Below are 25,241 nucleotides of genomic sequence, written 5' to 3'. Positions count from 1 at the left end.
AACGATGTATGCCCTAGTTCAGATAATATAAATAGTCTATTAAATATACGAGGTCACTCAATAAGTCGCAAATTGAAAGGACAGGGAACTCTCAAATTGCAGATTAGATTTCACGGCGCTTCTTCCGACGGCCTTCACGTGCTTTGTCATCGAACAACAGATGACGGCGTCTTGCCATTCTAACGGCAAACACCAGCCAACTCCTCCTCGCCCCGTTCCGTGATCAATTGATCAATGTCAGCCCCCCCCCCGCGTACGTGGTACCTAAGAGGTTACGTCCAATTTCGGCTTCCCCTTCAAAATTTTCTAGAGCTCCCTCAGAGGAGCAGCGTAACCCGGAGTGAGACTAGTGGCCAACAGGCTTAGAGCTCACATATTTAGTTTTGTACAGCCCCCAACCCATTGCAAGGACGCGTTGCGTACCTTTTAAATTTTCCTCCCAATTCTCCTTCGATTTTTCGATTTCGAGCCACAGGATCAGTTGCCTCAGGTACGCCGAGAAGAGTCTTGCGACCTCGGATACCACTCCACTGAAGATGTCTGCCGTAGTTGCAGACGAAACGTCTAATATAAAACCAACCAATAGACCACGGCCTCTCAGCCCGGAAAATGAATCTACATCAATATCAGTCTTACTAACATCTATGAAATTAATTCAGTATTAAGGGTATACTAATTCTGGGTGAAATATATGAAAATAAAAATAAATATAATATATAAAAATTCAATATAATCCCTGTGTTTGGTGCTGCAGCACGTTCGAAGTATAGAGCCTACTGCCTACTATCAACCTTGTAATAATATAAAGCGGACACACTTTTAAATTTAACTTTTTGTGAAGCATACTGAAAAGATTGTTTTGACAGTCCTGCAGTACAGATGTTGTTAAATACTGTGCCTTGTCGATTTTAAACTCATTTTAAGAGCGGTATTCACTGTTCGTTAAGAGTTCTAACTTTATTGTGAAACGTTCTTTCAACGTTTTATGCATTTCAGTGTTCATATTTTTAATATAAATTCCACATTATAGTGCCCGGTTCTTTGATATGTAGCCTATAAGCGACCGCAAAGCTCAATTTTACAATTTAGACAAAAAGCCGCGTAGTGATTCTCGCGAGGTTAGTGAAAATTTCACATTGGCAAATTTAATGTTTCTTCGCAGCCGCAGTGACGATGTTGTGCGAACGTTCTTCCCGGAACTAATTTCACATCCCCCTGTGAAAACTCAGATGATGATGATGATGATGATGATGATAACCAGGCTTCGAGACTTTGGACCCGATACAATAAGTTTACTGTGCTTGTATTATAGGTTGTTGACTCGCTGCAGGTAGTGAAAGGTAAAGATGTGTTGAGTAACAACGTTGCTATTTAGAATAGAGTACGGTAGTATGGGGAAACGCACACTTATGGACATTCTGAAAGTAAATATACATTACACTATGACAATGTCAAAATAATGTGAAAAGTATTTATTCTCCTGTCTTTTATAAGCATCTGTGTTTAATTATAAACAGTGTTAATGGTGGAAATAAACATGTAGCAATTTTAATTTCTTCATTTATCCTATTGGTCGTCTTTAGGAAGTGCAGTTACAGTACAGAATTGCAATGTAATACAAAATACATTTTCAGTGTCTCAAACGTAAATCTTTTTCAGTTGTCTACCAAAGTTTGTGCTGTAAAAACATGCGCTCTGCGTCGTATGACTTTATAGGAGCAAAACGTAAAAACCTAACATCATTGCAATCTCTAAGAGACGGTCCTTTATTCTCGGGTGACTCTATGTCCACTGATTTGCTGTTTATGTTACACGATGTTCAATATCCGTTATTTTTACATAAAATTGATTTCCACTTCTGTTTTACACGTTCACTACCCGGTGTACTTGATCTCTCATTAATTCTCTTTGTCATTTCCTCAACTAATTTGAGGGCTTCCGGCATCTCTTGCTCTGGCTTTTCTAACAGTGTAATAGTTTCAGACACAGTTTGAAAATAGGTTTGTATGAAAACCAAATTATTCATCAGAACTTTCAAATCCAGAGCGTTTTCCTTTGCGTATTTGTTGGCATTCATTCTACAGTACCCCAACCCACTGTACGCGTTACCACTATACTCAGTACGCCGTTATGCCACTGAACTGCTCTATCGGGTCCAAAGTCTCGAAGCCTGATGATAACGCACAAAATGTTAAGTACCGATGATGTACCCCCCCCCTTGACAAAATTCTGCGTACGCCACTGAAACTAACCACTAGACTTTGTAATAGTGGGGGGGGGGGTTAAAGGTTGGTGCGGTACACCCACCCTTTGTTGTCAGCGTTATCAGCACGGAAAGTTTCAAGGATGCGAGATAGAAAAAAAAAACTAAGTAAATACAGATATAGTACCAAGGTTGGAGTAATAATGTATATAAGCAACATCAAATCACCTATGAGAAGATAACTTCTCCACGATACACGACGATTCAGTAAAAGCTTGTAAAAATTAAACAGGAAATACAGAATGTTCTACTGAACATTTTGAGAAAGGGCGCTAGAGGTCTGCGAAGCCAACTTCAGGCGATCGAGTCAGTTTTACTGCAAATATCTGGATCGGCAATGTAGACTACGAGTCCATCTCATTTGACTATATCTCCTACTGGCCGTCTGAACGGCCACGTGTGTTCATTTACTTGCGGTCCGTGGAAGAGTTTTGCCCTAGTTGTTGGAGGACGTACCCTTTGCTGTCCGTGAGATGTGGCTGCAGCACCACGGAGAACCATCTCACTTCGGTGTAGATGTCCGCAACCATCTGGATGATACATTTCCTGGTCGTTGGGTTGGAAGGAAAGGCCCTATTCTACCCTGCGAGGTCACCCGATATGGATCCAGTCTATTATTTCCTACGGGTGGGAACTAAAATCGCTTGTTTATAAGAACTCAGTAAACACAGACATGGAATTAGTTGCCAAGACTGTAGCCGCCTGCGATGTGATTAAAAACACGCCAGAGATGTTTGAAAGAGTGCGGCAGATCTCGTACGATATCGTGCTTATATTGTTGTTGGTGACCGTCATTTTGAGCAACTGTTGAAAAGTACGAAATGGTACGTGTTTAACCCTAGATCATATATATAACAGATAACTCATCCCTATGTTAAAATCGGTAGCAGTAGCACTTTGAAGAGAACAGCCCCAGGATCACCACCCGTCCCCTGTAAACGAACACGAGATGGCAGTACAGTCGCTAATGCAATTCAAGAGTTTTAAGATGTTTTAATTCAAAGTACCAGGTCTCTTGGACCCTTGCCTTTCACAAAAATATGATTTTATAAATTGAAGTGTAAATAGGTTTTGTTAAAGAAAATTGATTACTAAGACCGTCAAAGACGGAAGTATTTGTTTGAATTTATGTTATGTCTCTTAGTAAAGGGTTGGCATGATGAAGTAGCTTATTCCTGTATGTAGTGTGTAGATCTTGAATATGAGCAACCAGGAAGGGTATATGAAGTTCATTGTAGAGTTTGATATTGTTCGTCCAGTGATTGTTCTGCAGACAGCTCTTGGAATTCCTTCCATACTCTTCAGGTGGCGAGGATGAGCTTGGCTCCATACCTCACAGCAGTAGTGGATTTATGATCTGATGACTGATGTATACAGCAGGACTTATGCTTTCCTTGAAGTCAGACTTTTGAAAAGTAGATACAGTGTCATGTATCTTTGAAATGCTTTGTCTCTTATGTTTTGAATGTGATGCCTGTAAGATCAACGTTTGTCTAGAAATACTCCAAGACATTTAACTGATGTAGTAAAAGGTATTATTTGGTTTTGAATATTCAGTTGGTCTATAATCCTGGGAAAACGTTTAGTAAAGACCATCAACTGAGATTTTTCGCCGTTATGACGTGACTCATTATGTAACAACTAGATGGCAGAATAGTAAACCTGACAAAAATTGTTACCTTCAAAGCCTATAAGGCCGATCAATCTGGGTATATATGATCTAGGGTTTAACTCAGGTTTGTAAATGATATGAAACTAATTAAAAATGTAAATAATACGGAAACAGCGACAGCGATAGGTATGTTTAAGCCAATACCTCTTTAATCTGGCTTCGCAGACCCCAAATTCTCCATACCAAAATTGCTCAGTAAAGCATTACTTATTTCCAGTTAAATTTCTGCACGGTTATATCACAGCTCGAAATATTCTTGAAATTCGAATCAATAGATGAGATCGCGGAGATGTAAATACATATCACATTAACCCTGGAGTCTTTCAGTCCCACCAAAAATTGCACAAAATCAGTACACTCACCTTTGATATGAGTTCGTCGTGATTGGCGAGGTGTGCCCGACAATGGATGCACGAATAGGTGCGGTGACAGTTGGGCAAGTAGGCCTGAAAGGTTTTCACCATGTTGCTGAACAAGCCAACTGGAAGAGGAGGCGATGTCGGTGGTGGTAGAGGTAGTAATAAAGGTGGTGGAGGTGGTGGTGATGGTGGTGGAGGTGGTAATGGTGGCGGGGGGACCCCAGTGCCATACAGCCTGCCGGTTTAGCCCCGAGCCGCCGCTACGAGGCCACTGCCCTCAAGAGCCCACCGCCCCCGTCAAGATTGCGGTTCCTACTTATGATGATTACACTGTTCTGCCGGTGATGCCACAACGTACTCGCCGGCTACCCTGAAATAAGAAACAGAAAATGTTAATAACATGGGATAAAGTCTGAGCTTCCATTAACTTAGATCCCAGATCACATATATAACAGATTGATCATCCCTATGTTAACAACGGTAGCACTTTGATGAGAACAACCGCCAGGATCGCCACCCGTCCGCCGTAAACGAACACGATATAGCAGTACAGTCTCCAATGCAATTCAAATGAGTTATAACGTGACTCCTTATGTAACAATTACATGGCAGCATAGTAAACCTGAAAAAGTTGTTACCGTCAAAGCCTATAAGGCCGAGCAATCTGGGTATATATTATCTAGGCTTAGGTATATTCTTCTAGGATCACCTTGCGACGAAGTTGAAAAAAGTAAGTACCGAGAGATAGCAAAAGGTTGTACTAATCTGTGAGAAAAATGTATATACTCTCAGCTTGTGTGTAAACAGGCAAACGGTGAGAAGAGCGTTGAAATGAAGGCTAGCATATATTTTTTGTTTTGCTTTCTAGTATTCTGACGCCAACAACCACTTGAAACTTAACGGTCAGTCACCGATACAGATATAATAAAACATCTGTACCTACCCGTACATGAGTTTATGAAATGTGTAGAACAACGTATGTGAGTGTTGTATAGAACTGTGTAACCCTAAAAATTAATATTCGAATATATGACACATGTTAGCATTTATATTCGCTATAGTCCACACCTGTGGAGTAACGGTTAGCGCGTCTGGCCGCGAAACAATGTGGCCCGGGTTCTATTCCCGGTTGGGGCAAGTTATGTGGTTGAGGTTTTTCCGGGGTTTCCCTCAACCCAATATGGGTAAATGCTGGGTAACTATCGGTGCTGGACCCCGGACTCATTTCTCCGGCATTATCATCTTCATCTCATTCAGATGCTAAATAATCTAAGATGTTGATAAAGCGTCGTAAAATAACCTACTATAGTACATTATGCAACGAGCCTATAATGAAGGTAGGCCTAATTAAGAAGCGAGTATGGATATTTATGAAACGAGCGCAAGCGAGTTTCATGCGACTTTTTATGCTCGACCATATTTCTAACTTGATATTATTAATTTTCTTTGTATCTGACCTTGACCAATGTCCCGTATGTTGTGAGATGTGCGCAGACGCGAAAGTATTGATTTTTTACGAGGAACAGATGTCCACATTGACCTTGCTAGGCCATAAGAACCTACAGAGATAACATTGAAATTAAATTAGACATTGAAAAACGAGATGACAAATTGAATTTATTTCAATATTATTTACAATTAACGCTAATTATTATAGTAACAGAACATAACCTTCTGCGACAGTATTGGATTTCCAGCCTCCGTGACTTTTCGCTAATTCTCTTTCGATTGCATATCCGAGAATAATCGATACTTGCGGTTTTATAACGGTAGAAAGCTGACCTGTCATTGGCTGAACAGTTGTAACCTGAGTCGTCATTGGCTGAAAGACCTGACCTTTAATGAGTAGGTGTACTTTAATGACATGCATTAAAGGCCTGCTACCAGGTGTATAATTACTACATTTCGGCATGGTCGAGCATAAAAAATTATTCGCTATAAGATCACAAGATTAGGCGAGTTTACAAAGTATGCTCTCAAATCAAAAACAATGCATCAGTAAGGAACTGGAATGTCGTAAGTAACCAACTGAACGCATTTTATAGACATACCATTATTTACACTGACAAAAAGGTGGCGTCAAAGTAACTACTGTAACATATCGTTTTTGTCCCTATTATTTTGCCTATACCATATTTATTTTCAGAAAATTTAAATTATTCAGCTGGTTGTGATTGTATTTATTTTGAGCTAATGTGTCGGGGCTTTAAATCTGTGCACTATGGAGTAGTTTAGGCATTCCTTTGAGCAAAATGAAATGCGTTCTCTGATAAACTATTTATTTTGAATGCACAGAAACTGAACATATGCGAACTATTTCTTCCTGAAGTGAAACAAAAATGATTACATCTCCTGTTTACGTCGGGACTTAACTAACGAGTATATGATACGTTTAGTTTACAAGATATATACTGTATAGTTAAACAATAACAATAGCTTTTGATTGAAAAGTTGTTCGACAATGTAACTAAGCTCATTTCATGTCAGACACGTCTTACGGTGATACTGATAAGTGAAGAATTCATAGCATTTTGTTCATGTACACTACACAATTTTGTAATTCCAACAATTAATATATATATATATATATATATATATATCGATTAATACTTCAGAAGTTCAGATTGTACCTTAAAAAACTGAAGCCATTAAAATATGTTGAAAAATACAATTATAAAATATATGAGAAGAGAAATGCTACAATTACGTTCGACGAATGGAACAATATAGTGCAACTGATAACAAGTAATGAAACGCATAAGATAATGGATGTGATGTTTCAGAATTGGAGAGGAGATGAACACTACAGAAGAGTGAAACAATAGGCTATTGGATGTATGATAGTTCAAAGTAACTTCAAATAAGATTGATAAAACAGTTAAGAAAAGACTCAAATGCATTCTTTAAACATTTCCCTACAGTTTACTTCTGGAATTTCCCCATACTTCCTTCTTCACTAACCTGCTGCGCCTTCATTACGCAATTTTGACTATATTTATATATAGTGCTATCATGTAATTTCCCATCAAAATCGCTAGGAAGAGAAACACACACAAAACTATACATACATACATACATACATACATACATACATACATACATACATACATACTAAGAGATGAACAAGACTAACTGCCGCTCTCGCTCGCTGTGTTCGTTGCATTTGTCTTTCGAGTCTCGTCTCGTCATTCTCGTACGCTTAAACATAAATTTTTAAACGAGACAAAAAGACAAAACAGAACAGTATCTTAGTTATCAAAATGTTCTGGTTCTATTATAATTATATTACCTTTGGTTACATAAATAGAAAAAAAAATTCTCAAATAAATTTGCATTTTTAAGAAACGTAAAACATAACGTTAATATCTTTTTATTTGGGATTGCAAACTTGATCTCAAACATATAAAAAGAAAATTCCTAGCCTTTCAATAAGGACCTAGTAATTAAATAAAGACTGGGGAACGGATTATTATACATTGAAAAGTAGAGATGATGTTTCAAATAGGCTACTTGGTTGATTATACATATGTAACAGTTGTCAAAGTAGATAAAAGCTCAGTCAGGTACAAACTGTGGCGATTTAAGGCTACTTGGCGTTCGGGACTTCGGGAGTGATCAATCTCGACGTCTCGAAACACTCATAAGCAGTCTTTATATCAACGACGCGACGTATACAACATTGTCGTGCGGGTTTTCGGCTTTGCGGGCGCTATTAGTCTTGTTTTCTAGAGCGTTGTTCATCTCTAATACATACATTACATTACATACATAGTAAATGTACAGAGCGTAGGCCTATCTGTGAAATCCGAACAATAGCTAGGTTACATAATTTATAGGGGTCAATCACGTTTAACTAAATGGACTAGTAATTATTTCACTAAACTCTAAACTACAAAGTGTCTTCACAGATTGCGATATCTGTTACAGGAATATCTGTCCGATAAAAATTACAGTGAGTACTGTATTCGAACAAAATCTGCTACGGCCTGTCATCGAATAAATATTTATAAAGTGTTTTAACAAGCGTTTTTAATTACCATGGTATAATCATGGAATGAAGATGAATTGACGGACAAGGAAATAGTAAGAAGGAAACTCCTGAGACCTGTTTCAAAGCACTATTTCGGGATTTATCTGGAAGTATATAGAAAACCTTAGTCAGCAAAGCCGGTCTCTACAGACCTCTCATACACTTACATAGCTACCTCACAGAATTTTAGTTCACTAAAGCGTATTTAAGAACAATCGGACTCCGCGATTGCAAACACTTATTTCGTCAATTACTGAAATTGAACTCAATTTATTTAATTACTTTCAGTTCTGTTTTATTATTTTCTTGTCTGAGATGAATTTCTCTCGCAACATGCAACGACTCCTGAAACTTTTCGTTGTTTCACTGCTACTTAAAATGCGACGGTTCGAACTCTGCACGACGAAGTTTAATCTCCGGTGTCATACGTTCCCTTACTTTATGACTTTGTTTTTAATAGAGATTTCCAATTTATTAAGCTTTTACATTATTACACGAAAAACAATTTTCATAATAGGATATCGATTGCGCACAACTCCGGTAGATATTAGTCTGAAATACATGTACATAAAATTGCCCGTAACTTTTTGTTCTTTTTGCAGGACAGTGGAGCGGTTTAATTTCTATTACTCGCAGAATCCCATTACTTTATGCACTACTCTCCTTTCTCTTTGTGAATACTTTGTTTCCAACTGCAGGTTAGCGTTTCAACAATGCGTACGCAGAATACACATATATTTTAATTAAGGCTTTAATTACTACGCCGCAATAGCTTCACCTACTATTCGATGGCTCGTGCTTGTAATCAGAATAATAGCAGTGCCAATTTTCCAAGAGACAGGTTTACAAAAGTGACAGTGACGAATTTTCCATTTCCATGGAATTCAATTTAATTTACTTCTACACACACATACACACTTAAAATCCATTCGACAAATTCAATCATACACAATCTATTCGATATGGGATCAAAGTCTGGTCTTACACACTACTTTCAATTCAATACTATTAGTAATTTTTACGGAACATTAATTGATATATGCACGGACATATGAAGGGTTCAGGGCCATAGTGGACCAAGCGCCATTTATTAAAAACTGAGAAAGCAAGGGTTAAAGTTAAGTGAATACCATAGTTTAATTAAGATTGACATATCATTTAGTTTTAATGTATATACTTTATATTATTTGTTATATGTTTCTATTGAATTATGGTAATAACTTCATTTTAACTCTTGTTTTCTACAGTTTTAATAAATGGCGCTTGGCCCACTATGGTTCTGAACCATTCATATGTAGACATATTCTGCCGGCCGTATTGGAAAAGGCGCAGATTTAAAGCTGTGTGGAAGCCACGATCCTGCATTCGAACTCCGTTTAAAGTTTAAAAATTCACCTGTTGTCAATGTTCACTATTGTCTTATAGACTGCGCCAAAAATTCGTTTTCAAGTTCACTCTTCCGTATCAAAGAAAATATTATATTTAATGTCATGAAATCTCTACTATTATGTTATTATTAGTTAGCCTGAACTCTTGTCATTGAAGGTGTGAAGCAGTGGAGTAAAATGCTGAAGAATATTGAAGGTCAGACAAGAGGACAGAAAAGGTCACAAATATGTTTCACATTAAGTTTAATGTGAGAAAAGAACCCAAGAGACATAGGTACTATCAGTGTGTCCATGATCAAATTTCACAGATGGAGACGATGCTCCATAGTGAGGCAGACTAAGGATAGATGGAAACATAAAAAGAGTGAGAAAACCATTTCTGAGAAGTATCAGCGGGAAGCACCTCAAGAACTGAACCTTTATTGCACAAATATTCGATGGATATTGCATACAAATCCGAAATTCTTCCCATACAGGTTCACCACCTAATGCCAGAGTTAAACTTTAGGCCAGATTTGCCTTTCCAAAAAAAAAAAAAAAAATGTTAGCAAAACTGACTAGCAAGAAGAACAAGGATTAAGTTGTTTTTGGACGAGGCCATTTCCATCTTGATGGGCTTGTCAACAAGCAAAACTGTTGAGAAACATGAGACTCATCAAAATCCGCACATATCAGTGCTGTCAAACATTTATTCATTCACGTGCAACAGTCTGGTGTAGGCTACACACTGTTCTTGTTATCTATGGACACGTTTCTACAGTATTTATGGAACTGTCATCTCTTGACGTTATCACAAAGGAATGCGCGCAAAAAAAATAATTCGTTTCTAATCAACACCTTCCTATGAAACAACATTAACGATTGAATAAGTCCTGCGAAATTCTTATAAAGTTCGTTCAAACTTCTCCAGAAAACTATAATCACGTTTGAACGAACTTAATAAGAATGACAATTTATGGAATGTTCTACATACGTAATTTATGTGGAAGCTTTCGATGAAGTAGACCAAAACGAATTCAACATTATGCAAACAAAAGGCTTCTCTATGAATATAATGCAGACAAAAGACTTCTCTAAACAAAAAAGTGTATACACAGACTTTACAAAGCATGTAGAGAGTTCAGGTGCTAGACATTCAATTTCACAGAAGATAAATCGTTGACGACAAGGGTGCCTGGAGCTATCGAGGGATTCAAATGCAAATTCTGAAAGCGTTACGAGAAACTCGCCGATTGACCAATCAGCAACTGCCTGGGGTGTCCTATTCCGTATTGAACCAAGTCGATAGTTAATTCCGGCGTTTCACGTAATGGAGTTAATTTCAATGACACTTCGAAGAACGTAGTAAGACTGAATAACATAGCTCGTTACTCTATCCGATGAATAAAAAAAAGAAACGCTATATGTGACTTTTAAATTATTCTGAAAATGTCTTCCTCGACACAGGCACTGGCACCAATCTAAGGTCCTATTTTTTACTTACTGACGTAAAATGTTTACCCAGACATTCCATGACACTGGTGTTCAGGAAATCTGATACTGTGTACAGTGACATTAAATTACTTTCTGAACAGCGAAAGAGCAGTCATCTGGAAAAACATTTTTGCATAATATTTTTGACCATCATAAACTTCAACTTCGTACTGAGAGAGATGAGTAATCTGCAAAGCCATTCATAAACTTCACTTGTTCTTTCTCATCTCTGTAAGGTTAAACTACTGTAATAACGGTTTCTGTTCTGTAGGGTAGAAGTTACGCAGAAATCAGTACTATTTCCAATTTCAATATTTCAGTAAGCAGACTACTAACTACTGAACAGCAAACGGTATTAAGTTATAAAACAAGAATTAAATACTAACAACTGCCTAAATAACATTATTCAGGATACACGGATAATTGGAAAGACTTCTTGGCATGAATGCAAGACATTCTTGTACTGAAAATAACCTGAGAATACAGACCTAAAGGATAAAGACGATCGTGACGTCCAAAAGGGCGCTGGAAAGACAAAACAGTCTGGAACAGGATCGGATCAATTTGGTCTAATTCTTGATATCACTATTGTCATTGTTACTGCTGCTGATTATTATTATTATTATTATTATTATTATTATTATTATTATTATTATTATTAAATTTCTCTACCAACCAACATACTTCTCAAAAATATAGACTATTTTTAACATCTATATTCAACAATAAAATATAGTAACAGCTGTTTTTCTAAGCATAGGACACTGGAATTTAACGCTGCCAATTAAAATATGAAGGGTTTCAAGCCAGACGTGACTATCCCACAATATAGCAAAAGATTAAGTTTCTCATCTTAGTCGCACCTTATCTTATTCATCCTTACCACAAGGTGAAAGATTAACTGTTTCCTTAACTGCTGAAGGCTGCAATTACGAGATTAAGTTTGGGAACAATGAGTATAACCTGAATAAGTCTGCTTCACAGGGAGCTTTATCCGAAAGCCAGATTTGCGCAATGAATATAACCTTTCGCAGTTCAACTTAAACCTTGAATATCACCGAAACTATTTCATCTGAATTAGCCATGTCTGGTTTGAAACCCTTCATATAACATTAGGCTTCTCATTTCAGTCATCCTTCGAAATAATAATTTTTTTTATAGTTTACGTTTATTTTAGGTTATGTACGCCTACTACTTAGAATGTTATGAGGTGTAGTAATCCATTACTTTTCATTCTTTAAAATGATACATGCAGAAAAAGTCTTTAGTTTTGCTACAGTTGAAGGATGGCTACATTGAGATGTTATACTGTTTTCCCAAGCCTAATAAATCATAAACATGACCATCTATGAACAGGGAGGTGATTATCAGGTGGAACATGGAGCATCCCTAACACTTCAGCTCAAGTAGGCTTTTTGTGCATCCGTGATGGAATGAGTTGCGTGCCGACTATGCTGCCGGCTCCACCATCTGCACACTTCTCCCCAACCATAAAATCCGTATACCATATCTATGTCGGTGGTCTGCTGTACCTTACAGATCCCTTTCACGGCCGGCGTCATTAGTATTGGTATTATCCGGGCTAGAGGGCCGTGGCCTACTGGTAATGTAACCAAACGTTTCGTCCACTACGCCGGTGGACATAATCTCTCCGCTCCCGTGTACCACGCCAGTGATGATGTCCACCAGAGTGGTTGCATTACCAACAGACCACGGCCCTGCAAATTTATGAGTGATCTAGAATCCATCACCAATGTCATCTACCAATATTTGTACAAACGGAACACTCACCGTCGCCGCCGATCGATTAGGTATCATGCCAACACAAGTGGTGCCCTATTGTATCGCGACGAAAGGGAACGTGACCTTGTTCATCACAAAAATAACTACGTATCGCCGAGATTGAACTCGGGCCCGCGGACGTCGGATATCAGCTACCAAGACGGTTTGACCAACCATATGAAAAATATCTTCAAAATGTTTAATTTCAGATTTTAAATGACAAGGTTAAATCCGAATGACCCATGGGCGGAAAAAAAAAAAATATCTGGTGTATAAACACGATTTTCTGTGGAGTGTAAAAATAAAATAATATGATTTACTGATTTCATCTAGGTGTTATCTTTACAGTGCTTTAGTTTATTTTTCATTAACTTGATGTTATTTATAAAACAAATAACTGTCCTATTACTGTTTGTTTATGATGGTTTAAATTTAAAATGTTAAGCCAATGCTATTTTTTTAAAGAAATTTTGTGATATAAAAGTACTAAAACAATAATCTATATTTACACTAAAAAATGGTGTTGTGAAATTATAAATTATGAAATACCGTATATCTGTGTTATTCTGCAATAAAGTTTACTTAAATAAGTATCAAAATTCATGACAAATGGAAATGGCCCATAAATTCATTGCAAACTAATTCGTTTCCAATTTCCTCCCACTCCTACCATACTGCCTCACAAATTTATATACAGGATGTTTCAAAAGTTATAGTGAATAATTTACAGATGAAAAGTACAAATTGAAACAAGCAAATCAAATTCAATAAATATTGGCCCGCAAATTAACCGTTCATGAGATATTCCCTTACGCAGAGGGCGGCCTGTACCGTGGCCTCTTAGATCACCGGATTTCAAGACAGATTTCTGTGTTTAGGGCCATGTAAAAAAAAGCCTGTTTACACCTCTCAGGTCAACACACTTCAGGAATTGCGGTTTCGGAGTGAACGTACTTTTCAGCATATAAGGAATGATCCGAGAAGATTCGCAGTTCACTACAGAGAAGAGCACATCGTTGTATTCAAATGCATGAACAACATTTTGAACACTTGCTCAAGTAGAATTCAGTTAGGGATGACTGCACGTCTTCTCTTAGTCAGGAGGAATCTCAACAGAAAATGTGCATTATCTCGACAACGGTTAATGTGCGTACCAATTTGTACTGGACCTTTTTGGCTTGTGCTAGTTTTTACTTTTCATCTGTAAATTATTGACTATCACTTTTGAAACACCCTTTATATTATATTAATCAATCTGCTAAGATCAGTGGGGATGATGCTAAAGCTACTGTAACAGTATGATATATTACACTCTTAAGAGACAGGCACATTCATTCCATCAATCCCATTGTATCTGTTCTTAAATTTTTTATATGGTATAAGCCTTTGTATATTAAATTATAATACTTACACATAGCCAAGTTTCCTGGGTTGTTTGCATTTGTTCTGAAAATTATGGAGTTCGAAAGGAGTAAAGTTTAAATCAGAGCTTCTCAAATGGCAACCCATCGACTATATGTTCACATAACTTATTATTTAGAATTTTCCTCCAAGACAAAAGCAGCTCAGAAGCAAAATATTATATTACACTATAATATAGCATTTGCCATGATGAAGGCAGCTTCCTGAAAATTTATGTCTGCAACGTTGTCATTATAGCCATCTTATAATTAAAAGGAAATGTCTTCCCATCTGCTCTCTACAGAGAGACAATCCCGCCTACTTCAACTTCTACGTTCAGTCCATGGTCACGTTTGTACAGTAACTATATTTTTTTTCCTCAAACAGTAATAAATCTACCCGTATTAACAAAATACAAAGGAAGATCAAATGTTATAATTACGTTTCCATACGCACTAATATTGACGAATGACAGCAAATGTATTTTTTTTCTTTTATGTCATCATTGTAGTCATAATTTACTCCGTATATTACATTCTAAATATTTGTAATGTTATAGTATAAAATTGCGACAATTATTTCAGAATACTTTTACTTCAAGCTATAATTTTAATTTTCTTTGTTGATTTTTTAATTGTATTATTCACATATAGAATTTGATGTATATATATATATATATATATACACACACACACACACACACACACACACAAGTGGAAGTGGATGAAATGTTTATAAACTCAATACAGTGAGCAAGTCTTATTCCCTCACCTTTGGTATGAGTTTCCCTTACGCACCTTGCACTGTGTCCAGTGGCTACGTTCAAGGCCTGAGACAGCAATAAAATAATATAAGATAAACGCACGACAATTGGACTCGTCCAGTCCCTATAAGAGAAATTAAGTTTCCTGCTCGTTTTGACGATCAGTACGAGAGAGTATACCCATATAGCCTATGTTTGAAATTAATGTTTCTCGGCCAAAAAAACGTTTAGTTTGCATCAAAGTGTACCGTAAATTGTCAAAGTTTGAGTCAACCGTCAAAAAGATCTTATTGTAGCCGCTAGTCAGAGCACCGAACAGCGGAATTAGAATGGCGACACCTCGGTAAAAATATTTTTGTATATGCCCATTGCAGTACTGCAACGTGAATTTATAAGATGATTCACATAAGGTGAATGGATCACTCTTGTTTGTTGAAAAGACAGTGGTCGGAAAGTCGAATCTGGACATGCTAGAATGCTGGATTTCCCCTCAGTTACATGAAGAAGGTTTAAATACGTTTTCCAACATGATGGTGTATCGCCAATTTTGTAATAATTTTCGGATGACTCTGAATGAGGTACTCTCATATAGATGGATAGAACGCACTGGAGCAGATGACCTTGCTCTGTACCGCTGACCCCACAGGTCCCCGGACCTAACACCTTGTGACTTCTTTTTATGGAAATCACCTTTGCCTCGATATCTCCGAACACTGCTGAATCAAATCACTGTTAATGTGGAAACATTAACCATGGAAATGCTGGAGCAATGTGGAGAGAATTTGGATTATGCGTTTAGGACAGCTTACATTGAGGAATTATGAGGGAAGAGATCAAACCTGGGAGAGTTTTATTTTCTTTTAGTATATATTTAAATGTGCAATAACCACAATTATAAACATTTCAAATAATGATACTCATTTTGAATTTATAATCGCAATACAGTAAAAATGGGCCAAAAGATCCAGTTCTTAGAATTAGGTAACGATTTCACGTAACAAGACGAGAGAATTAATCGGTACATATTATTTAGGCCTATATTAAGCTTTTAAATATATTAATAGACATGTATGGCAAAATAAATTAAATTAAAAGCAATTAAACTAAATTAATGTAAAACATGGAAATGCTGTGTTCTAATGCAGAGACTATCGGCATGAGTCGTCCCACGTTACCTTCAAGAAACTTCGTCCAACTTGCTTGTATTCACTGTATAATCGATACACAGCTTTGCAGCACTGAAATAATGGCCTAATAAAAGCAATGACCGAAATTGCCATCACTAAAACTTGTATAGCAGTAAGTGGAGCATCATGCGCTTGCTCAAACAACTGCAGTCCTTTGAAACAATTATCTCAGTAACGATCTTACGCATGAAATATTAAAATGCCTACCACTAATATTAAAATCTTCATCTACTTCGTAACTTGATTTTGAAATTCGTGTATGCAAATACAGAACTCATTGCTACGCTTCTAAAATATTGAAAAGTCACCCAATTGCAGTTTAGTAAGCTCTGAATTCGCAACAAAATACAGAATTCAACCAAAATAATGAGTACACTGCCTCAGACTGAAGTTCTGGCTGATATGTACAGCTATTATCAGGTAGTACATTTAACTTGACGATAGACTATGTGTCAGAGGCAGAACAATTGTTTGTGTACATTAGAGTTATATGCTACTAGTCAATGGTGTATGCAATGGAAGGGGAAAGGAGCTAGTCACACTATTCAATTATCTCATGGCTTAGTTGCCTCACGAGTGATGTCTTATTGGTGTCACGAGGTTCAATCCTGTCTTCGGACAGTTGACTGAACATTGAGTACATGAGTATGAGCTGGTGGTAGATTAAGTAGCCACAGACGTTTTTATTTTTACTTTTTACATTATTCCAGTATTCTTGATCATATTATCCATAGTTTTCTATTATCGTCATACCAAATTCTCCCCGACACATATACTACAAATCCAAACCATTCCTATAAATAATATATTGTATGTGTATTTTTCTTAGACCCTTCAACGAGTTATTCAAGTTCGACATAATGCAAGGACAGCAGCAGTGACAATGGCGGAACAAGTGTTGGAGCAGAAGAGGAATAGGTGGTTCAGTTGGACGTGGCGACAGCGATGGGGAAATAGTGGTGCTGACGAAGGGAAAGGAAGTGGTGTTAGTGGTGGAGGAAAAGGAAATGATGTTTTTGAAAGAGGGAGTGGTGCTGGTGAGAGAGGGAGTGGTACTGGTGAAAGAGGAAGTGGAGATTCAATGAGGAAGTGGAAAAAGTCAACGAGAAAGTGGAAGAAGTCAACGGGAAAATGGAGAGTTAACGAAGAGGTGGAAACAGTCAACGAGGAAGTGAAAGTCAACGAGGAAGTGGAAATAGTCAACGAGGAAGTGGAAATAGTCATCGAGGAAGTGGAAACAGTCGAGAAGTGGACAGTCAACGAGAAGGTGGAAAAGTCAACAAGGAAGTGGAGAGTCAACGAGAAAGTGGAAACAGTCAACTAGGAAGTAGAGAGTCAACGAGGAAGTGAAAACAGTCAACGAGGAAGTGGGAACAGTTGAGGAAATGGAGAGTCAACGAGAAGGTGGAAACAGTCGAGGAAGTGAAAAGAGTCAACGAGGAAGTGGAGAGTCAACGAGGAAGTGGAGAGTCAACGAGGAAGTGGAGAGTCAACGAGGAAGTGGAAACAGTCAACGAGGAAGTGGAAACAGTCAACAAATGGAGTCAACGAGGAAGTGGGGAACAGTCAACGAGGAAGTGAAAACAGTCAACGGGGAAGTGGAAACAGTCAACAAATGGAGAGTCAACGAGGAAGTGGAAACAGTCAACGAGGAAGTGGAAAATCAACGAGGAAGTGGAAACAGTCAACGAGGAAGTAGAAACAGTCAACGGGGAACTGGAAACAGTCAACGAGGTGGAAACAGTCGAGGAAATGGAGTCAACGAGAAGGTGGAAACAGTCAACGAGGAAGTGGAAACAGTCGAGGAAATGGAGAGTCAACGAGAAGGTGGAAACAATCAACGAGGAAGTGGAAACAGTCAACGAGGAAGTGGAACTAGTCAAAGAGGAAGCGGAAAGAGTGAAAGAGGGAGCGAAAATAGTGAAAGAGGGAGCGGAAATAGTGAAAGAGGGAGCGGAAATAGTGAAAGAGGGAGCGGAAGTAGTGAAAGAGGAGTTGGTGCCGTGATGGTCATTAAGCGATACTAGAATAAGAGAGACGAAAGAAACATGAACATTATTATATACGAATCTGGATAGTCCAAAACTGAGTTTCATAAAAACTGAAATTTTGTTTCCCAAAGAAGGAGCTGCGTTTGCATGCAAAAATGCGTCAATGTCCTGAACTCTGAGCTCGGTTCTTACAAACTTGTAAGTGCATGATATTGCGCAATCACGAGCTAACAGTACAAAAACAACAACAAAGTGCCTCATTATTTCATTCACCTCACAAGTCATTAACCGCAAGCAGCTTGTGTATGCAGCACACAAACACACAGTCTCATCTGCCTACATTGAATCCACCTACCCAGCCACACAATAGTAATAGGAAGCTTGATGGGTGTGAATTATTGTGATTCATCTCGTCCGTCACCACATTATCTCGTTGACACGCTTCGAAACACATCGAGAATAGTGCAGTCATGGTTACATTTTTTCTTTGTTTATGTAACGTGTGATCTTTTACGTAGAGTAACTTAAGATTCTAGTGCAGTACTTCTGTGTTGCAATTATAAACCGGTCTCATTCATAACGGTGTACAAATTTTAAAGTACTCATATTACTGCGTAAGATTTACAATGATTGGCCGTGACAACGTGCTAATTTTTGGTCTTTTCTCCGATCACGCACTGGAGATTAGACGGATACATGGAGTCTCGTAACGGGAAGTCCCAGTTAAGATAACAGAGCACATCCGTAAGTGAAATTAACGCTCTAAACCATTATCTTCTGGCCTAGTTGCCTCATAAGTGGTGGCCTCTTGATATCACTTATGAGGTTCAGACATGTTTTCGGACAGTTGACTAAACAACAACTCGTAGTATATTGTAACGTGGTAAGAACTAAGAATTTTAATTTAAAAATGATTCTCGAAAGGTCAGAGAGAACTTTTATAATATTCAGAATGTAAAAAGTTAGACAAATCTCTAATTTCACCATCACACATACGAGTGATTCACCAATGGTGTGTAAGAACCCGTTTAACTTCAACCGATCAGAGCCGTCTGAAGAAAGCGCATTGTTTTCGCATTCATTTTTAACATACGTATTATCGCACCTAAACGGCAATTTTTTTTTCCGAATCAGTAAAGGCTGGTTCACAATAAACCGGAAACGGAAACAACGAAAACGAGAACGGAAATATTGTTAAAATAAATATATTTAAATGTAAGCATTCACAACTAACTATTGTGAATACTCACGTTTAAATACACTTCTTTTAACATTATTTCCGTTCTCATTCTCGTTGTCGTTTCCGTTCCCGGTTTATTGTGAATCAACCTTAACAATCAACAACCACATCAGAGTCATAACACGCATCCAATTTTGTAGTGACTTACAAAACAAACATGGCTGATCGAATGGGAGAAGATATATAAAACATAATTACAGGATCAAAGTTTTCTGAGTATAAATGATTTGTTGCTTATTTACATTTTAAAATATATTTTTATTTATGAATGATTTCCTGCAGTTGAGTTTCAATAGCTCCTTTATATTAGGCTCCTAATTAGAACCTACTGCTGTTACGTAATACAGATAAAATATTGATTTTTCTATCTGTATAAGCAAAGGTACCGGTATGTCAGTTATTTCGAACAGAGTATTCGCCGCTCATTGCTGTAATCGGCTTGCAGACAATTTTTATGACCGATCATAAACAGAGGTATTCCCTTTCCATGACTGTTGAAAGATTTGCAAGTCCGAAAAATTCCCTATCATTAAAAAATAAGTGGTTTGGTCACAGACATTTGCTACACAGGTATTACGTAGTTAGATTTCAGAATTTAGGTACGATCTGCATCTGCGCTTTTCAATACAATCACGCAAATTATTATCATAAGAATATTTCCACTTTGGTATTACCCATGATAATTTTAAATTACAAATGCTCACAGAGAAAATAACAGAAAAAACTATCCATTTAACAGATGGAGTGAAATCATTACCGGTCACCAAATGCATAATAGTCTTCACAAGGGGAGACAAAACAAAGAACGAGTTAAAAATAATTGATGATGATGATGATGATGATGACGATGATGATGATGGACAGGAGGAGGAAATGGCGATGACAGCAATGACGAACTTAGCTGTAACCTGTAGGTATTAAATCCACAACGAACCACCTGTCCATGAAGTGTGAAGCTCTTCATTATACATGATCAAATATTTAACACAATAATTAATTCACAATAACGAATAATAAACTGTAACCGCAAATTGCATAGGCTACTACCCAAGTAGTATAGAGAGAGAATTATAATACACTGTGCTTTCATTAGTTTTAATCCATCAACAACAAATTTCTTCACAATAAAAACTCAACTTGCATAGTAATTTGAATGAGAATGATGGTTGACATATGGAAACAAAGAAGCGAATACATCAATGTTAAGTAGGTTATTTTACGAGGCTTTATCAATATCAATATCTTAGGTTATTTAGCGTCTGAATGAGTTGAAGGTGAAATGCCGGTGAAATGAGTCCGGCGTCCAGCACCGAAAGTTTCCCAACATTTGCTCATATTGGGTTGAGGGAAAACTCCGGGGAAAAAACCTCAACCAGGTAACTTGCCCGACCGGGAATTCAACCCGGGCCACCTGATTTCGCGGCCAGACTCGCTAACCGTTACTCCACATGTGTATTGATATTAATTTTTAGCAGTGAATATCCATAATAGAATCTATCTGTGATAATGCTCAGATATATTAGTAGTCTATTCAATAAATACTGTTAATATCATAGCTAAAATGTTTGCCTATATTGTAGCTAGCATTATTATTATTACTATTATTATTATTATTATTATTATTATTATTATTTTGTTACTCGGCAAGTTCGCAATGGGAACAATTGAATAGATCACTAGCCTATGTAAAGAAGAATAACTTCGAGATTTCTTGAAACATTTCCAATATATCCGACTACACAAGTTAGTCCAATCAAGTCCAATCGCTCGAAATGCTTTGAATCGCGTTAGGTACCATGAACTTGATGTAACATAATTAGCTCACTCAGTTGTACAAAGTTGTACAAACTAGTTACAACTGAATCCACAAACAGTTTGTTTTTGGAGGAGATGGAGGCAAGGAACTTGCTGCTTTCTGCTACATTTCAATCCAACTTACTGATGAGTGCCAGGGTCTTTTTATACTGTGAAGAGATATAGATTGATATTAAATTTTTGGTGAAAGGCACTTGAAAAAAAAAGAGGAAACTTGGGCGAGAAACTGGACATCGGCAATATTTTCCTGGCGCTTTCGGCAAGGTTCGAACTCACGAAAGTCGGGTCCATTGGCAAGAATGTTAATGTCTCGACGCTGTGAAACGACTAGAATGGATGTAGAGCAGTGTTTCTCAAACTTTTCTGAAGTGGGGACCACTTTTTTAAGTAAGAACAGTTCCGCGGACCACCTTACTCTTGTTCCCTTCGAAAGCAAATTTATCACTTAAGTAGCATATTTTAATACCAGTATACTTACATTTTAATGTAGAAATAATTAAAGGGAACGTCCATGAGAAAATGTCCAAAAATGAAAATAATAAAAATATATTTTCGTCTACGTATTATATATCAAATGAAAAGCTTGAAATTACTATTTTTAGGCTATATATCAATTTTCTTCATTTTAAGAATGTATTGGACACTATATTATAAGAAATATGACATGGTCCAACACCTAGCATTATGACAATTCATAACATTATTTCACGTTATGTTCAGAAGTCTAATAAGTGAGGCACACATAGTTTTTAGGCACCAAGATATCCACTCTATCTTCTATTTCAAAAATATAATCCTTTTATGTAAGTATACTATAAGGAAAAATCAATATTTTTAATTTTGAAAATGGCTGTCTTCATGTCACACTACTGACAAAATATTTTTAAAATTTCCGTAATAAGATTATTACTGGTGCAATTTACTGGAAATTTTAAGAAATGCTAGTTTATTGAGTGGTCCATAGGTGGTGCAAAAAGTTGTTTCGCTAGCAACGTCGTTTTTTTTTAAATAATTGTCCAAACATTGGTCACACTACTGACGCTGCTGCTGTTTGAAGTGTATTCAGTGCTGTATCATCTGAAAAATTGCTCTATTGAATCTACTAGCCTTAATAACAAGTAGTAAATATTGTATTATATTATGTGTGCAATATTTAAGCTAAAGTACCTCAGTTTGAATCCATACTTAACATAACTTTACAAGCAACTAAGGTTATTGTAGATTAATTTAAATATTTTTACTTCATCTTTTTATTATTTTTAAAGTTCTAGAATTACTAAACCTGGAGCTGAGAGACAAAGGGCATACATATGCAGAAAAAAATAAGAATGATGAAGACTACAAATGCCATAGAGCTGCCATTGATAAGCGTTATAGAGAGAAGAGAAAATCGACAGAAACTATCCTGGAACGGAATATAAGAAAATCTAAGGCTGCGATTAGGAAGCAGAAGAGTCAAAGACAAATTGAATAGATAGCCCGGATGGCTCAAGAAGTGGTAGGGGCACGGCATGTCTCTATCGCTTGTTCCGAAGGGTTGTGGGTTCGAGTCCCTGCATGGGTGTTGTGTACATACTAGTTTAAGAGAGTGGAAAACAGAAAAACAGAAAAAAAAGAGAAAAACGGAAAAATAAAAAAATAAAATAAAGAATTACTCGAGGATAGTAGTGAGGCTTCACCATCTGCAATGGGAAAGGCATCCAAGAAAGTTGATAGAAATATGCCTCGATCTCCAAGGAAGCAGAGGGCTACGGTTGTAAAATTAGCCACAAAATATGGTGTTCCATTAGAAAATAAAGTATTAGCTATTAAGAGGGAAAGATTTTCTGATGATGTAACTAATCTCATTACAGAATTTTATGTAAATGATGAGATCAGTCGTGTTGATCCAAGTTTGAAGGGTGTCTCATCACAAAGATTCATCACAACAGCACGACATCTTCTCTATCCAATTAGGGAAGTCCATAATATTTTTTGCAGAAATATCCAAACAAGAAAGTTGGTCGTAGCAAGTTTGCCTCTTTGCGCCCTCCACAAGTGAAACCATACAGGGATATGCCACATAATGTGTGTATGCTGCTATCATAAGAATTTCTCTAATCTTCATGAGAAGATTTCAGGTGTCCTGCCAGGATTTGGAGCATCCGTTAGACTTCATACAAATACCTGTCTGTGACCATCAAAAGAAAAATGAAGCGATGAAGAATGTTAACATATTTTATGATGGGTGTGCTGGACAACTCAAGTGTAAATATAACTTTTCAAACATTACTCTTCTCAAAGAACAGTTCAATCTGTCCAATCTGACTTGGACATTCTTTGCCACGTCACACGGCAAAGGTGCCGTTGATGGTATTGGTGCTGTAGTGAAACGAAAGGTTTGGAACTTGGTTAGAGTCAGAAAGGTAACCGTGCGAGATGCTGAAACATTTGCTCGAGCCTGTAGCTCACTCAAAGTAAATGTGCTTCATGTTAAGAGTGAGGAAGTAAATTCTATCACGAAGAACTGGATAAAGCTTGGAAAATACCCTATCTATTACGAGGACGCAAAAAATTCAACATGTTATTGCTGTGTCAGCCTATAAGATCAAATATAAATATTTTCCGCAGAACTCCAGTGAATTGGAAGAGTATCTTCGCCCTGAAGTCCGTAAGAGGCGGGGAGAAAGCGTCCAGTTCATCACAAGTAAAGAGGAGTGTGTCCCTGGTTGTAAGAACACTTGTCTTGCACATCAAATATAAAATGCAATTGGAAGTCACACTACTGACGCACATTATATTCTAAAATACTTTTTATAATTAAAATAGTTATAGTTAATTAAACAAAACATTATGCAAGATACATTGAAAGACTCATATTTGTGTCACCAATCACTGTAATTAGTCCATCATTTTCAATTTTGCAGTAACATATCAAATTGTTTTCTACTACTTCACACCAGTCTAAAAATTGTCACACTACTGACGTGTAAAAAAATTGAGGTAGGATTAATTAAGTTCGATTGTTGTTAACAAAATTTTGTACATGACTTTGTAAGTTCTCAAAGAGTATATACATACATTTGGTAAATGAGATTAATAAGAAATAACTTGCTAAATTTCACACAATAATAAAAATTGTGTCACACTACTGACGGTGGACATGCCCTAAAATTAATTTTATATTAATATTAACTAAGTTAATGTTAATAGAAGAAAATTTCTTATATCGTCATCTGTAAAAACAGAAATAAAAAAAATATTGCAGAAACATGCCCTATTTTCAAAAAGTAAAGATGCAATTTTGCATGTTCTATTATTTATTGGTGTACGACGTACAGTACGCGACCATTTCAATGTGCATACTGGATGTCTGCCAAATTATTAAGAAAGTCATAAGTCTATGAAAAGGTTCGGTACTTTGGTCCTGTTATGAATTCGGTTACAGGCACGGCGCCAGATGTGCACGGAAAAGTTAGCAAGAAACACCACGTTCATAGTGCTTTAAATCCCTCTTTTGTTGCTGAGAGTAGAGTGGGAAGTCAATAGACGGGTAGGGTAAATACATTTCATAGAATATCAGTAATGGGAGAAAAAGTGAAAGGCAATTGCCACGTGTCATTTACATACTCTGAGATTTTCAGCTATAGTGTGATACGCAATTCGTTTGAATTTTATTTTTTCTTCTGTCTTTTTTTGAAAGACCACAAGGGCAGACCTCGAGGACCACAGGTGGTCCGCGGACCATAGTTTGAGAAACGCTGATTTAAAGGGTCGGAATGGGAAGGTGACTAACCACTCTTTTGTGATGCTGGGATTATAATGGCACTTAATTAGGGAAAGTAATACTTCTTCGTATTTTTAAGTTATCTTCACGCAATTTTTCATTCTATTTAAG

General features: G+C 37.1%; 1 protein-coding gene across 1 annotated transcript in view; it reads right to left on the bottom strand.

The window, feature by feature from the left end:
* The window catches only part of Ypel (Yippee-like), a 291,165-nt gene that overhangs the window by 125,393 nt on the left and 140,531 nt on the right, over window positions 1-25,241 (bottom strand). The window contains exon 3 of the mRNA XM_069847670.1: window positions 4,298-4,664. Coding sequence (XP_069703771.1) covers window positions 4,298-4,399 — 102 coding nt within the window. The 5' untranslated portion in view covers window positions 4,400-4,664. The remainder of the gene's footprint in view (window positions 1-4,297; window positions 4,665-25,241) is intronic.

Source organism: Periplaneta americana, chromosome 15, assembly GCF_040183065.1.
Source record: "Periplaneta americana isolate PAMFEO1 chromosome 15, P.americana_PAMFEO1_priV1, whole genome shotgun sequence".
In the NCBI taxonomy this organism is placed as follows: Eukaryota; Metazoa; Arthropoda; class Insecta; order Blattodea; family Blattidae; genus Periplaneta; species Periplaneta americana.
This window is presented reverse-complemented; position numbering and strand designations above follow the sequence as displayed.